The sequence below is a fragment of the Musca autumnalis genome, unplaced genomic scaffold (genome assembly GCF_047663935.1).
Source record: "Musca autumnalis isolate F117 unplaced genomic scaffold, ASM4766393v1 scaffold_4, whole genome shotgun sequence".
Classification (NCBI taxonomy): Eukaryota; Metazoa; Arthropoda; class Insecta; order Diptera; family Muscidae; genus Musca; species Musca autumnalis.
Genome location: NW_027411977.1, coordinates 4,296,393 through 4,311,594, shown reverse-complemented (window position 1 = coordinate 4,311,594; position 15,202 = coordinate 4,296,393). Strand labels below are relative to the sequence as shown.

The following is a 15,202-nucleotide window of genomic DNA, read 5'->3' as shown; positions in this document are numbered from 1 at the left end:
TGTCTAGACTCGCTCATCATCAATTTTGACGAAATTGGGAATGTGTTACGAAAATCGGTCTAGAAATAATTATTATATTTTGCATATTCACAGTGGTGTAGGGTATCATATATCTGCCCGACTTTGATCCTTTCCTTACCGCTTTTTTTATTGTACCCCTATTCTGCTAGGCGTATTCCAACACTTTTGCATTAAATTAATGCCAAAATTTCAAAAGTCGTTAAGCTGCATATTTCACATACAAAAAAACATCAGCTTATCTTCATAGTGTAAATTACATTACAAATTTGTAGTTGACGAAGCAAGTTCTGACAATCATTTTTAAATCACCATCATATCTTCTTTTGCAATGGCTGACTGCATTGTGCCCCAAAGTCTTTTCATACCTCATTTATCAGAGAGTTTAAGTGCGTGTGTGTGGCAAAGCTAAGCAATCAATAATTTTTTTTCTTATCACTGCTTCTCCTTCAAAACTCTGTACAAACCATGTTCAAAAGAAGAAAGAAACAAAACCTACGAAAAACTCAAAGACCAGCATTTCATTCGTTTCTTTGTCCGAGAATTTTGTATGGTAATGGATTTTTATTTCAGTGTATTTGTCAATGGCAATATTTTTGGTCGTCTTGTTGCTCTGTGTGTTTTGAATTGTCTGTCGTTTGGAAAATGTGCGTAGAATACGAAAGTTTAAGTGATTGTTTTTTTGTCATATAAGAAAATTCAATTTGAAGCCATAAATTCAGTTTTGTCTTTCATTAGGACATATGGAGATGACTGGGCATTTGTGTGTTGGTGTGTGTGTTTAAATGCTGCACTAAACATGTGAGTGCTTGTATTTGATAAGTCTTTAGAGTAATAAATGTTTTATTGTCATTACTTATGTTGTAAATTTTGTATGGCTTGGCAGTCAGTGTTTGTTGCTGCGTTGCAGCCACAATGATCAAAATATTAAATTATATTTTACTTAATATTGAACTGCTGTATCAGGACACAGACATACATGGAGGCTCTTCATTTCTCTACTCTGTTGGCAATTTGGATAAATGTTTTTGTGCCTTCTGGCACTGCATTTTAACTAAAATGTCAAGTAGACATTGTCTTTGAAATTTGTGTCACTACTTACCGGACCAAATTGTTCGAAATAGCTTTTGACATCCTCCAGTGTTGTGGGCGCCGATAGGCCACCCACAAATATTTTCTTCGTTCTCGTCACCATCTGGAAAAAAGGAAAAGAGATGATGGAAACATTAGTTCAGATGCATACGACCGACTAATATGAGGACTACATAAACGACACAAATATTGTCTGTGATTTGCCATAAATGTTATTTAAGCAGAACATTTTGAAATTTTCAATTTTCCCATTTTACAAATTTTAGAAATTACAAAAGTTGGAGTTACTGCTAAGTATGAGGCCTACAAAATATAAACAAGTTTTATGTCATTAAATGCTATAAAAATATATTTCAAAATTTCAATTAAATGGTATTTTATATAACTATTTTATAGGAGTAATAAAAATGAAATTTGAAACTAGACCCCTATTAAAATTTAAAGGCATTTTAATTGATGGTTAAAAAATTTTTATCAAAATATAAAAGCTACTATGGAGAATAAAAGCGAATTGGAAAACATTTGCTGCAGACTTCATTAAAATGACTGTGACCAATAAAAATCATGTGAGACCCGACATATCAGTATTCATTATTTGGTGGGGATGTGATATTTATCTTGCTTTCATATGCAACAAATCTTCGATTGGTCAGTTTAAATCGAAACGGAAAATAAAAAAATAAATACGTTTTGTTCAATAGTAAAACGTACTGAATGGTAGGTAATGTAGGAGGTAAAATATGACTTAATAAATGGATTTAAAAGTAGCAATGGATTCAATGATCATTATCGATTTTAAGTTCTATGTAGTGGGATTCTGTAAAACATTACGAATAAAACAAGTCAATAAAAGTTGAAGACCGTAGTACTTAGAGGCGACTTTATTTCGCTAATTACTGAAAATGATTACAATTTAATTTACGAGTAATTTTAATGGTTATTGTCGGTAACCAAAAAAAAAGAGTTAGAGAATTTTTTCACTGTTCATTGTTTCCTGACGACTTGAATAGTACTTTATCAATTCATCTATTCTCACGAAGATCACATGCTGTGTAGAGGATTTTTGAAATGCATTTTATTCTCCTTTCTGAAAAACACACACTTGCATTCATGTGAAGAACAACATTACATTAAGTAAAATACATATACATTTGTCAAGCACCTTCCTGGATCTTATGATAACCTTACCAACCACAACATACATTTCTTTTACAAATGACATTTGATTAAAAAACTTTGAAAATTTTAAATCTTTACTGTGCTGTGCTGCACACATGCTCCCTAAATGCATCAAATAATAACATCTTGAGAAATTTGCAACTTGTTTTGTTTCTGTTGATGGGAATCACCACAAAAATGACGAAACATTTCACATGGTTTCCTGATGCGTTCTCGAATTTCTACATCTAAACATAAGTGCAGTGGTAAGAGCACCAGAATCAGAAACGATTTTAAATGCTTCTCATTTGCGCCAGGTGGTGCGCGTTTCTAGCGGTGCCTGTGTGCATGTGCGGGGGCGTAAAAAGTGTTAAAAGAACAAACAGGGCAAAATTAAATGCAACTGTATGTAAGCTGTCAACAGCTTTTAATTACACACTTTGTGCCAGTTGAGACACTCACACACACACACGTACGCACGTATGATTGCATACCTATGGCATGTTCATGTCTCGAAAAACAAATAAAACATCAACAACAATGTTGCATGTGTTTACAGCGATATAAAATTACTCAACGCCACATCCCAGCATGAATGCACGAGATTGTTATGCCCCCCCTATCCCCTCTCAATCGTTGATCCAAAGAACTGCTACATTTTAGCCCTCCCCAACTATTGACTCGTGGGATTGGTGCCGAGCTCTCGTGTTGCTAGCACTGCTCATAAGTTTTTGCTGCTTGTGGCATTTAACTCGTAGCAATAATGGTTAGCATTTTACAAATTTGTTACTCAACTAAGACAAACAAAACACTGCACTGCCAGGAAATACAGAAATACATACATCTGCGTATGTATGTGTTGGCAAAGTAGACAGAGTGAAAGCGTTAAAGATAACCATTACCAACACCAACATAAAGAGAGTAAGAAGTTTTGCCAACCTCTATTTAAGTGCTTGAAATACTAACAAGCCATAAGCACCATGGTCTGTTAGTAATGACGACAACGTCGCCGCCTCCAATGCCAACATAAGGTTATCCTTTTTTTGTTAATTCACACTCTGTCCTGCATTGTTGTTTTGCCAGGCATGTTGTTACAACATGTAGCAAGGCTAAGAGCCGATTCGAGAGTGCAACACCCGTTTTAACAGCCAACTCACTAATAATAATTCTTGAAACATGATTGTCTTAATGGGATAAACAGCGTGATTACAAAACGACGTTTTGTAGCCGTTTACCCCAGTGAAATTGCAACAAGGACATGCACTTGTTCACACACACACACACTCACTCACAGCAATAATAAAAACGAGAATGTTAACTTCAATGCCTCCCTTAGAGACAAGTAAAGCAAGCAAGCAAACACGCACGAACGAACGCACTCACGAAACGGAGACATAATCAACCACAGTAATGGAGCAAAGTGGACGTTGCTGTGTTTACTTAGTTTGGCTACTAAAATTCAGGAAACCAACGAAAGGCTTAAAAGACCAACAAATCCCATCTTCATAGCAGAGCGAAAAAGTTTACAAAAAGATAGCAATAATGTTTGTCCAGTAAAAAAGATATGTGTGAGAAAAAACATTGAGGAAAATATGTATGACATGGTCGTATCAAAAGCTTTTTTATATATTTTTATTTAGAATCGCCAAATGCTTGGAGTCATTCTACTCTTTAAGAAAACTGAAGTAACTTACAGCGATTTCAAATAATATATGATGTTCTAGGAAGTTCACTATTCCATTAAGAAGCCCACAAAATTCCATGAAGCTGAAAGCACCATAAACGTTTAAGCAAAGTTTTTCGTTAAACGTTCACAGAAAACCACCAACCAAGAATTAATGGTAAGGCTGAGGTTTGATGTGTTTTGCAGCATAAAATTCCAAATAATTTAACTTTTCGGCGTTAACGCTCATAAGCATTTATTCCGTTTTCGTCTTCATAGCTATAGACAAAATTTGAACAACTATAAAAACGGATATTACGTACTTATTTATATGTGAAACGGATAAAAATTATATTTTCATTTAAATTGTTCTCATATTACAAAATAAATCAGGGACGTACGCAGGGGGGGGGGGGCACGGGGGGCCCGGGCCCCCCCCCCGAAATGGTTTGGTCGAACAAATTTTTTTAAGCTACTGTAACTAGTTATTATATTTTTTCTCATAAAAATGTTTGTATATTTGAAGATTTCAAATTAAAACTTATATTTTCTTAAGTTTCTGAACAGAAAATGTACATCATTAACAAGTTTTGTAGGAAATAGTTTAAAAATTTTTGTTTGTAAGCTGTTTTTGGGAGAAACTTCCAATAAAATCTGAATTACTTCTTCATGTCATATCATACCACTATCAAATGCTAATTCCTTAATGAATATACCCCATGTGTATTATTTATTCGAACTGTATAGAGCTCTCGAGGCTTAAAACTCATCCGGTTATAACAACAATAACGAGTTCAGTTATAAGGGAATGGAAATATATAAAAAAAAATCTATTGAATAAAATGTATGAAGGGTCGGTCCTTCGTGGACTACATATTGAAAGCCAATTAGAAATTTGTTTTACTGCCATCGCCAAAATTTTGTTATTCCGTTTTAGACAAATTTGCTGCTAAACAGTATGAGAAAATAATGAAGACTAATGAATTTTTGTGCGTCACTTGATTTGTACTTATCATTACCGAAGTATAATTGTAAACTCAGACTTTAGATTACGAGATTATATACACTAGGATTGTATCGTATAGATTTCATCAAAATAATGATTTAAGACTTCACATATGTTTGGACGATATTCGTTTCTGCCAAGATGGAAGTACTTACCACCGCCCGTCCGTCTGTATCTCTATTTGTCTGGCAGGTTGGAACTCATGATAACTCTCGGTCCAAGTTATGGATCTCGTAATGTTTTGTCCAAATTAAATTTAAGTCATATCGGTACCTCCGCCATAAAAGTTCAAAAATGTTCACTAAAATGGTCGAATGGACTAACCGTTTCGGTCTAAAATCGAACCTAATATGGTTTGCAAGATTACTTCCAAAAGTACATCAAGGTCCAAGAGATTATGTTTGGACAACATCTTCAGGTCTCTTATACAAGTCTAACATAACTGCAGTTTAAAGACTGGTCGATGATTCTTTGGACATTTTGTAGTCTTGTTTACAGCGATATCCTACTTTTCGTGGAGAAGTTTATGCTTCCTGACAAAGCTCTAAATACTACGGTGGCCAACTAAAAAGCTTATGGGCGCGGTAACTATCGAGAGGAGTGTCTCTCAAATAATTATTAGTGAATAATTATGTGGGGTTCAATAAGGATCGATTGTTATTTGTCAAAACTATATAGAACTAAGTCCATCAAAGTGTTTGTCATCGAGTCCAAAAACTTCTAATCGTACAATTAAGAAAACAAATTATAACGCTTCTTTTGTAACATAATATTAAAAGTAAAAATAATCCAGGTATCAGAATCTATCTCTTTCGGTAAATAACACTGTGCAACATTTTTAAGGTAATCTTGTGCAAATAATTTGAAGTGAGGATTTTTTGAATGTACGTCTGTAAAGTACAAAAACCCTGGTTCCGTTTTGTTGAGTCAGATACAGCTTGGATTTTATGGCCCCATCTAAACATTGTTAAATATCGACTTTTTAAACAACTCGAGGCTATATCTCTGAAACCAATGCAAATCTTCTTCTGTCCTTTGCAGCAAATTTGTAGATAAGGGCCAAAATAAAATATTTGGAGAAATAAAAAAAAATAAATTTTATAATATATCTAAAAATTCCATAATTTGTATACATTTCGCACCATATCTCCAAAACTGTTAAATTTTTCTTAATGTTTTCATTTGGAAACATATCAACAACAACGGCAGCCGATATTCTTAAAAACAAGTAAAAAACTATCAGTCGGCTTTGCAGACAGAGATATACCCTCAGCCTGTGTATATTGAAACAATTTTTTCCCAAAATACGTATGTATTTAGGGGGTTTTAAAAATTGTGGGCGTTTGAACCGACAAAAATGTTGATTAGGATTAAAGATCAAAAGTTTTGCGGAGGAGATACTAAAATAAATGGATCGACATTGACCGTTATGGAAGTGGATCTCCAGCCGCAACATATGGTGCCACAGGGGGTTTTTACACTCTTCGGGCTGTTTGCTCAAGAAGTATGGACTTGCCCCTAAAAAAACTTTTACCATCGTAAACGAGGCAGCGAATGCAAGTTGCTTCAACAAAAATCAAAGTGATTCGATATCAGGTCTTAAAGTGAACTTATCCGAAATTTTGTGTGGGAGGTACCGGATAGAGTGGACAAATATAGTCCATATTTGAACCTGATCTATATCTGGTAGATATATTAGGATGTGTAAAGTATAGACCAATTCGGCCACTCCCTTCAAGAGTTACCATACGAACAATTTTTCCGAACATTTTTGAACTTTTGTGGGGGAGATACCTGAAGGAGTGGACCGATATGACTTATCTTCAAACATAAACTATGTTTGGACAAATATTACTAAGACCATATTTTGGACCGAATCGGCAGATCCGTTCGAGAGTTATCTTGCGCTCCAACCACCTTACACGGTGTCATAGGGGTTTTTTGTTACATTCATGCTATTTTCTCGGGAAGTATGGACTTGCCCCTGATGAAGCTTGTACCGTCGTATGGAGGGCAGTGAATACAAGTTGCTAAAACAAAAATCAAAGCGATTCGAGAGATGGCCCTAAACTGAATTTTTCCGAAATTTTGTGTGGGAGGTACCCGAAGGAGTGGACCTATTGAGACCATATTGGAACCTCATATTACTCTGAAAGTTTACAATATACAAAGTATGGACCAAATCAGTCACTCCCTTCAAGAGTTATCGTGCGCACAAACTTTCCGAACATTTTCGAACTTTTGTGGGGGAGGTACCGGAAGGAGTGGACCGATGTAGCTCATCTTCGAACTTAAACTAAGTTTGGGCAAAATATTACGAAAGCCAAAATTTGAACCGAATCGGTTCATTCGTTCGAGAGTTATCGTGCGCTCCAGCCAGCAGGACAGACAGACAGACGGACGGACATGGCTAGATCGACTCCAAATTGTCTGAAACACATTTCGTCCAAACATACTTATACCATTAGTTCGATGAGCCACATTTTCATCGTATCAAAGTTTATATACCTTCCTTAGCCTAAAGGCTGAGGGTATAATTAGGCTAAGATAATCGAAATAGTGAAAACCTTGCTATAGTAAAGACAACGGCATTTCTTTGTTGTTGTAAAATTCTGCGATAAACCATAACGTGGACCTGTATGATTAAAAACTTCAATATACTACAATAAATTTTACATGGCGACATTACCGAACGTAGCCCGATTTTGTCTATTTTCAATTCTAAATATCCTACTCTGTAAATATTTAAAATTGTATCCTTAGTCCCAATTTACATTGTAAGTTTTGTTTTCAAACCAATGAAAATAATGTCAAAAACGAAAAATATAAAAGAATTGCCTGAAAATTGCCGGTACGAGCAATTTTTTTCCACTTCCATACCCCTTACGTGTCTCTCCTACAAACTGAGACTTGCCGCAAGTAAACTCGCCTAATGTAAATTGGGACTAAATATTATGAATTCTTTCTATTGAATTTATATACGTTGTACCATTATTTCATATAAAATATAGAATAGAATATAGAATAGAATATGTGCCAAAATTTCCAGTCCATCGGACAAAAATTTCGAAGGGAAACATTTATTGTGTTTTGTATATAGCATAGATACTAAAAACGTCTTTTCCTCGAAATGGCACTTTATATGTTTTTGTGGGACTATTGTACACATAAATCATGTGCTTAACCGAGAGAGTCTTTAAAAAAACTGCTGACGGAGTCAGAAAAAATATCAATTTTGTACGGTGTTTTGTTTTTGTTAAAATCGAAATTTTGATTTTAACTGTTCAAAATTTTTAAAAATTGATTTTTTTAATTCCTTTTCGATAATGGACAATATTATTAGGTTCGTAATGTTCCCAAAAAAATATATGCTGATCGGTTTATTCTTTCTCAAACTACAGTGGGTACCGCAAACTGCTTTAGTAAAAACAGGGCTTTATAAGCGGGCATTTGAATGTAAGATTTTTCAAAAAAAAAAAAAAAAAAATAGAAGGTAACTTAAGGTTAAATGGATTTTTTTATAAAAAATGCATTAAAATGGCTTTTCTCATGCTTATAAGTGGCCATAACCCCTTAAAATAGCTTTACGTAACGCTACACAACATTTGAATTTTTCATTATTTTTGGTCAAGTTGTGCCCCCCCCCGAAATGAAATCCTGCGTACGTCCCTGAAATAAATATTCAAAGTAAATAATCGGAGGCGAGTTCTGAACATTGTAATTGAAAAAAATTTCATAGAACTCTCCGTGGGAGACTTCTCTCATATCAATGAATGCAACCCAATTCTATTTATAACTTAAAGGTATGCAGAAATAATCAAAAAACTAAGGGGATTTGACACAGTTCACTTAAAATCTTTCGAATGAAAGACATACCTCATTATATATTTCTTGAATGAAATCGATTCAGATGACCTAATATCACACTGATATGTTATCAGTCTGTAGACCAATGCCGTTCGTTGGTATTGTTGAGGTTACGAAGTTTTTCGGCAAATCACACACACGCGACGCGAACGCAAAGAAAGAGCGTGCATGAGAGAGCAAATGTTTTGACTTGTTTTTGTTTTGCAGCTAGCGTACATACAAACTTACTAACACACTGTCATAAAAGGCCAATGTTTTAATACATTCACATTTATGTCTTTGCTCTTCTTGAACGGCACTGTTGTAGACACATATAACAGTAATAGAAAATTCGTAATATGATCTGCAATCACTGTGGCACTTTATTTAACTTATTGATCTTCACGTTCATTTGTGCACTTAATAACATCTGCTTTGTATGCTATGCTATACGAAATGATGTTCTCATTTGGTATTTAGTCCATTTTCAAACATAAATTCTCAACATACTCCAAAAAATACATATGTATTTGTGTGGCATATTTTCCATGATAACCAAAGGTCTACATTTATTTTCTCAACATCACTCATTCATATAACCATTCGTGCATTCATATACCAACAGCAGCATTGGTGCCATAAGACACAAATTTCAGTGTGTCACTCAAACATTTTTATACATAAATCATGTGCATTTGCAAGATAAATGCATAGACACACAAACAACAAAACGAGAGATACATGTGTGTTATAGCTGAGGAAAGAGAAAGGAGTCCAACTGTTCTAGTGTGGAAGTGGTGTTGAACGTACTACTGCTTCCTTTACGTTCCTTCTTAACATAAAAATTCAATATGGGACAAGGATAAATGAGAAATGGGCTTACTGTTGTTAAAATGTCATCAAAACAGAGTTGTTAATAGGATCATGATTTAAAAACGAAACGAACCAAGCAACCAACGACACTTCATCCTCCCACCCCCACCCCATGTGCCAGCAGAGTCATTGTCATCATCATTGCCCATATACCCAGTCATCCGGCCAGTCAACCAGCCTGTTAGCCATCACTAACAAACAATGGGCAATATATTTTATTTTATCATTGTTCTTCTTCTCTTCGTGTTGTTATTGTTGTTTGCCAAAGCAAAATGTTTATCACATAAAACATTGTTGTTATTTGGACCATAAGTCAATGTGACATATTAATTTGATTTACCAACAATTTAGTAAAACAGGATTTTAAATTGTTTCAGGAAAAAAAGAAGGATTTGCAACAGAGAAAGAGATGTAAAAAAGAAAAGAGTTATTCTTGGTAAATAGTCATGTTCTAATTTAAAAAAAAATGTTTTGTTTAAAATACAAGGTTTAAAATTTTACTAAAATCTAAAATATAAAAAAGCAACAACTTAATTGTAGGTAAAAGTAAAAAAAGAGAAATTTAAATTTTGCTCGATAAGGGTTTTAATTTTTAGGAGGTGGATTTGAGTTAATGCGTACTTTTTTAATAGTCTGTGGAGACGTAATCGATGGAAGAGGGTACATTTTTAATCAGGTTCTATAAATACACAATCTACAAAATGAACTTTTAGGCGAGTTCCGTTGGAAACAGCTAATCAAGGGCGCTAATTGAAAAAAAATGACTACGACAAACTTCAAAAATTAATTGTTTTATTAGTTATTTCTTTAATACTGCAATTAGTTATAGAATTAACAAGCAATTAACAACTAATTAGATAATTCACATATTTATGTAAAATTACATATACTCAAAGGAATATTTTAATTTCTAACTAGGTCGAACGGCTTCTTCCTTCTTAGTCGCCGCTTAATTCCAATTTCAGTGTTTTTATGGTGTCTCAATCTAATATTGTTATACCCTTCACCATAGTATGGAGGGTATACTAAATTTGTCATTCCGTTTGTAACACATCGAACTAATCATTTGCGACCCTATAAAGTATATATATTCTTGATCAGGATAAAATTCTAAGGCGATCTAACCATGTCCGTCTGTCCGTCTGTTGTAATCACTATAGAGTCCGCAGTAATTGAGATAGAGTGCTGAAATTTTGCACCCGAGGGTCTTTTTTCCATAGCCAGGTCAAGTTCGAAGATGGGCTATATCGGTCCACTCTTTGGTATAGCCCCCATATAACGGTACCTCCGGATTTGAGGTATTTTGACGTTATTCGCCACATTTGCAGACCGAACTAGCTATAAATCGGCACTTAGGGTTCCTAGTGATCAACAAACTTATATCCCAAAGGATATGGGCATAGGTCCATGTTTTGGTATAGTCCCCATATAACGGTACCTCCCGATTTTCGGTATTTAGAGAATTTTAGCCACAATGTTTAACCGAACTATCTGCAATTTGACATTTGAGGTACTCAGTGGTCATGAAATATCTCCACCAAACATCGTCAACATAGGTCCATGTTTTGGTATAGCCCCCATATATCGGTACCTCCCGATTTTCGGTATTTTGAGAATTTTAGCTACAATTTTTAACCGAGCTAGCTGTAATTTGCCATTTGAGGTTCTCAGTGGTCATGAAATATCTCCACCAAACATCGTCAACATAGGTCCATGTTTTGGTATAGCCCCCATATAACGGTACCTCCCGATTTTCGGTATTTTGAGAATTATAGCCACAATTTGAAACCAAACTACCTGCAAGTTGACATTTGAGGTTCTCAGTGGTCATGAAACATCTCTACCAAACATCGTCAACATAGATCCATGTTTTGGTATGGCCCCCTTATAACCGTACCTCCCGGTTTTCGGTATTTTGAGCATTTTAGTTACATTTTTTAAGCAAACTAGCTGTAATTTGACATTTGAGGTTCTCAGTGGCCATGAAACATCTCCACGAAACATCGTCAACATAGGTCATTGTTTCGGTATAGCCCCCATATAGCGGTACCTCCCGATTTTCGGTATTTTGAGAATTTTAGCTACAATTTTTAACCGAGCTAGCTGTAATTTGCCATTTAAGGTTCTCAGTGGTCATGAAATATCTCCACCAAACATCGTCAACATAGGTCCATGTCTTGGTATAGCCCCCATATAACGGTACCTCCCGATTTTCGGTATTTTGAGAATTATAGCCACAATTTGAAACCAAACTATCTGCAAGTTGACATTTGAGGTTCTCAGTGGCCATGAAACATCTCTACCAAACATCGTCAACATAGGTCCATGTTTTGGTATGGCCCCCTTATAACCGTACCTCCCGGTTTTCGGTATTTTGAGCATTTTAGTTACAATTTTTAACCGAGCTAGCTGTAATTTGCCATTTGAGGTTCTCAGTGGTCATGAAATATCTCCACCAAACATCGTCAACATAGGTCCATGTTTTGGTATAGCCCCCATATAGCGGTATCTCCCGATTTTCGGTATTTTGAGAATTTTAGCTGCAATTTTTAACAGAACTAGCAGAAATGATGGGTATTTTGAGAATTTTAGCTACAATTTTGTCTATTCAAAAATAATCGTCAATACACATAGGTCCATGTTTTGGTATATCCCCCATTATAACTGTACCTCCCGATTTTCGGGAATTTTCAGTGGTCACAAAATTTCTTCACTAAAATTCGTAAACATTGGTCCATTTTTGAGGGTCTACATTGTTTTGATGAAACTACGCTCTATTTGACCCTTTAAGTTTCCTGCAGCTATAAAACTTTTCCGCTAAAAAATTTAAAGAGCGGTTGACTCTTTGATATAGCCCCGTAGGTGGTTAGAGTAGATTAGATAACACTGTGCAACAAAATTGATGTGAAAGTCTGGGGCACGAAAAATTCCTCTTGGTGATGAAAGGCTTTGGTGAGTATATTATAAACCCCGAAGGACAGATGCGCCGTGAGTCGAACTTCCGCGTTATGACGTGATGAAAGTTTTGTTAGAGACCCTGTGGGCCATCAGGATTTGGCGTTATGTCTTTTTTCACTGTTGCTTAAGTGCTCTACAAAAACAACAAACAAATATATAATGCTAATTCATATGGCTTACAGGGTCTCTTGCAAAAACTTCATCACACCATAACGCAGAAGTTCGACTCACGGCGCATCGGGGTTTTATCTCTGCCCCAACATTTGTGTTCACAGTGTAATTTAAGCAATATTGGGAGGCAGTAGGAGTCTATCCATTGTCGAAAAATTGTTCCACCTAAAATTGTGAAAGGACCCTAATTATTCCATTTTAATAAGGACTATTTTATGGTGGAGGGTATAAAAAAGTTCGGCCCAGCCGAACTTAACGACTTTTTACTTGTTTTTTGTTGCAATGGATCTAACTTCATCAGTAACATAATTTATTTTGAGATCTCGATGTAAATTGGTCCTTCGGATATACCAAGGAGCGTTTACCATGCATCTGAGAACTTTATTTTGAAAAGGTTGGATGGTATTAATATTTTATTTACTCGTGCATCCCCACAGTAGTGCAACCATACGACCATATTGGTTTCATTGTTTGATCGTATACCAATAGCTTGTTTTGTGTGGAAAGTTTGGATTTTCTTCGAATTAACCAATTCAATTTTGTTTTCCATTTGGGTTGTATTTCTTTTACTTTTATTGTGGCATGTTCATTCCAGCGTAATTTTGCGTCTAGCGTCATACCCAAGTATTTTGCTGTGTTCGAATAAGAAATTTGTATGCGATCTATAAATATAGGACTATTTGAAAAGGTTAGACTCGAAAAGTCTGCATGAGTTGATTTTGTGCTGTTTAGGTTTATACGCCAGTTTTTGGTCCATTGTATAACCAAGTTGACTGCTTCTTCAGTGGAACAAATGTTCCTCTTTGAGTCAACTAAGCAACATAGTGTTATTTTTTTTATAAAATATAGTAATTCGAGCTTATATTCACGGTGCGCCTTGACTAATTTTAAATGGAAGGTACTTACACCTGGCAAGTTTTTGCAGATTCTGAAACTACAATGCTCATAGATGAGAAATATGAAGAAACAAAAAAAAAAACAAGTAAGAACAGACTATAGTCGGACGGGGCCGACCATGTGATACCCTATACCACTAAACGCGTCTTCTTGGGATAAAGTTATAAGATGTGCATTAGAAATTTTACCAATTTTCACACAAAAGTTTTGATCAATTTAACCCGCTAAATATTATCCGATCATACCGTTGACTTGCACGCTACTTCTTCATCTCAAACCAAAACTACGTTTAAAATTTCGCGCCGATCGGACTATTATTGCGACCTACAGAGCGGCTACAAAATCGAGCAAAAATTTTGTTTTTGGTCCATTTCATCCCTTTAACATTTCACGATCATCGCCAAAAACTAATCAGTTCTATTCTGGTCCAAACCCGACCTCCATACTAAATTTCGTGACAATCGGTCCATAATTGCGGCCTCTAGCTTGATTACAATTTTTAATGGACGGACAGACGGACGGACGGACGGACGGACACACATCGCTAAATCGCTTTATCTCGTCGAGATATGAAGTTTGGTATACCACATGAGGGGTCTACGACGAATATTTCGCGGCGTTACATGAATTTTTGGGAAAACAAACTTATTATACCCTTTTCCACATTGTGATATAGGGTATAAAAAAAAATCGCCGGAGTATTTTCAAATAAATCGAAAGTAAATGGAAACCGCGAGTCCTATGCAAAAGGGCCTAAAGAAACTGTTGTAGCGGTAAAAATTGTCCACAGGATTGACTTTTATGATATTTTCGTAGGTTTTACCGTTTTTGAGGTATAGAAGTTCAAATTGAGACAATGCGCTGACTGTATCGCCTCCTTATAAAACAATATCTTGCTCAGTGCGCATTTACTAACTTTTGACCTAGGTTGTACCATTATCAACATATATAAGTTTTATTTGGGAAATTGCAGTAATGAAATTTTATTATAAGGAGGCGATATAGTCAGTGCATTGTCTCAATTTGAACTTCTTTATCTCAAAAAAGTTAAAACCTACGAAAATATCATAAAAGCCAATCTTGTGGAGAATTTTCACAGCTACAATATTTTCTTTAGGCCCATTTACATAGGACTCGCGGTTTCCAAGCAAAATCGTGAAACCCTAAAGAACCCTTAAAAATTTGAACTTAAATCGCGATTTCTTTGAAAATCCCTCCAGCGACTTTTTTATTTCTTGATATTTCTCATCTATGAGCATTGTAGTTTTAGAATCTGCAAAAACTTCCCAGGTGTAATCAACTTCCATTTAAATTTGGTTAAGGCACACCGTGTATTACGTAAAGAATTCAGTGAACCTTTTATATTTATAACCTCAGCCTTTAGGCTATATACACGTTGATACGACCAAAAACGTGCCTCACCGAAATAACGGTTGTAGACCCCAAGTATGTTAGGACGAAATTCGTTTCAGGCAATCTGAAGTCGATTATTTAGTCATGTCTGTCCATCTGTCTGGCCG

At 35.4% G+C, this 15,202-nt stretch overlaps 1 protein-coding gene across 9 annotated transcripts in view; it reads right to left on the bottom strand.

Moving 5' to 3' along the window:
- Nucleotides 1-15,202, bottom strand: part of Rbp6 (RNA-binding protein 6) — a 965,414-nt gene that overhangs the window by 347,735 nt on the left and 602,477 nt on the right. For all 9 annotated transcript variants that reach the window (XM_073984491.1, XM_073984486.1, XM_073984492.1 and 6 more), the window contains one exon: nucleotides 1,121-1,213. In XM_073984491.1, coding sequence (XP_073840592.1) covers nucleotides 1,121-1,213 — 93 coding nt within the window. The remainder of the gene's footprint in view (nucleotides 1-1,120; nucleotides 1,214-15,202) is intronic.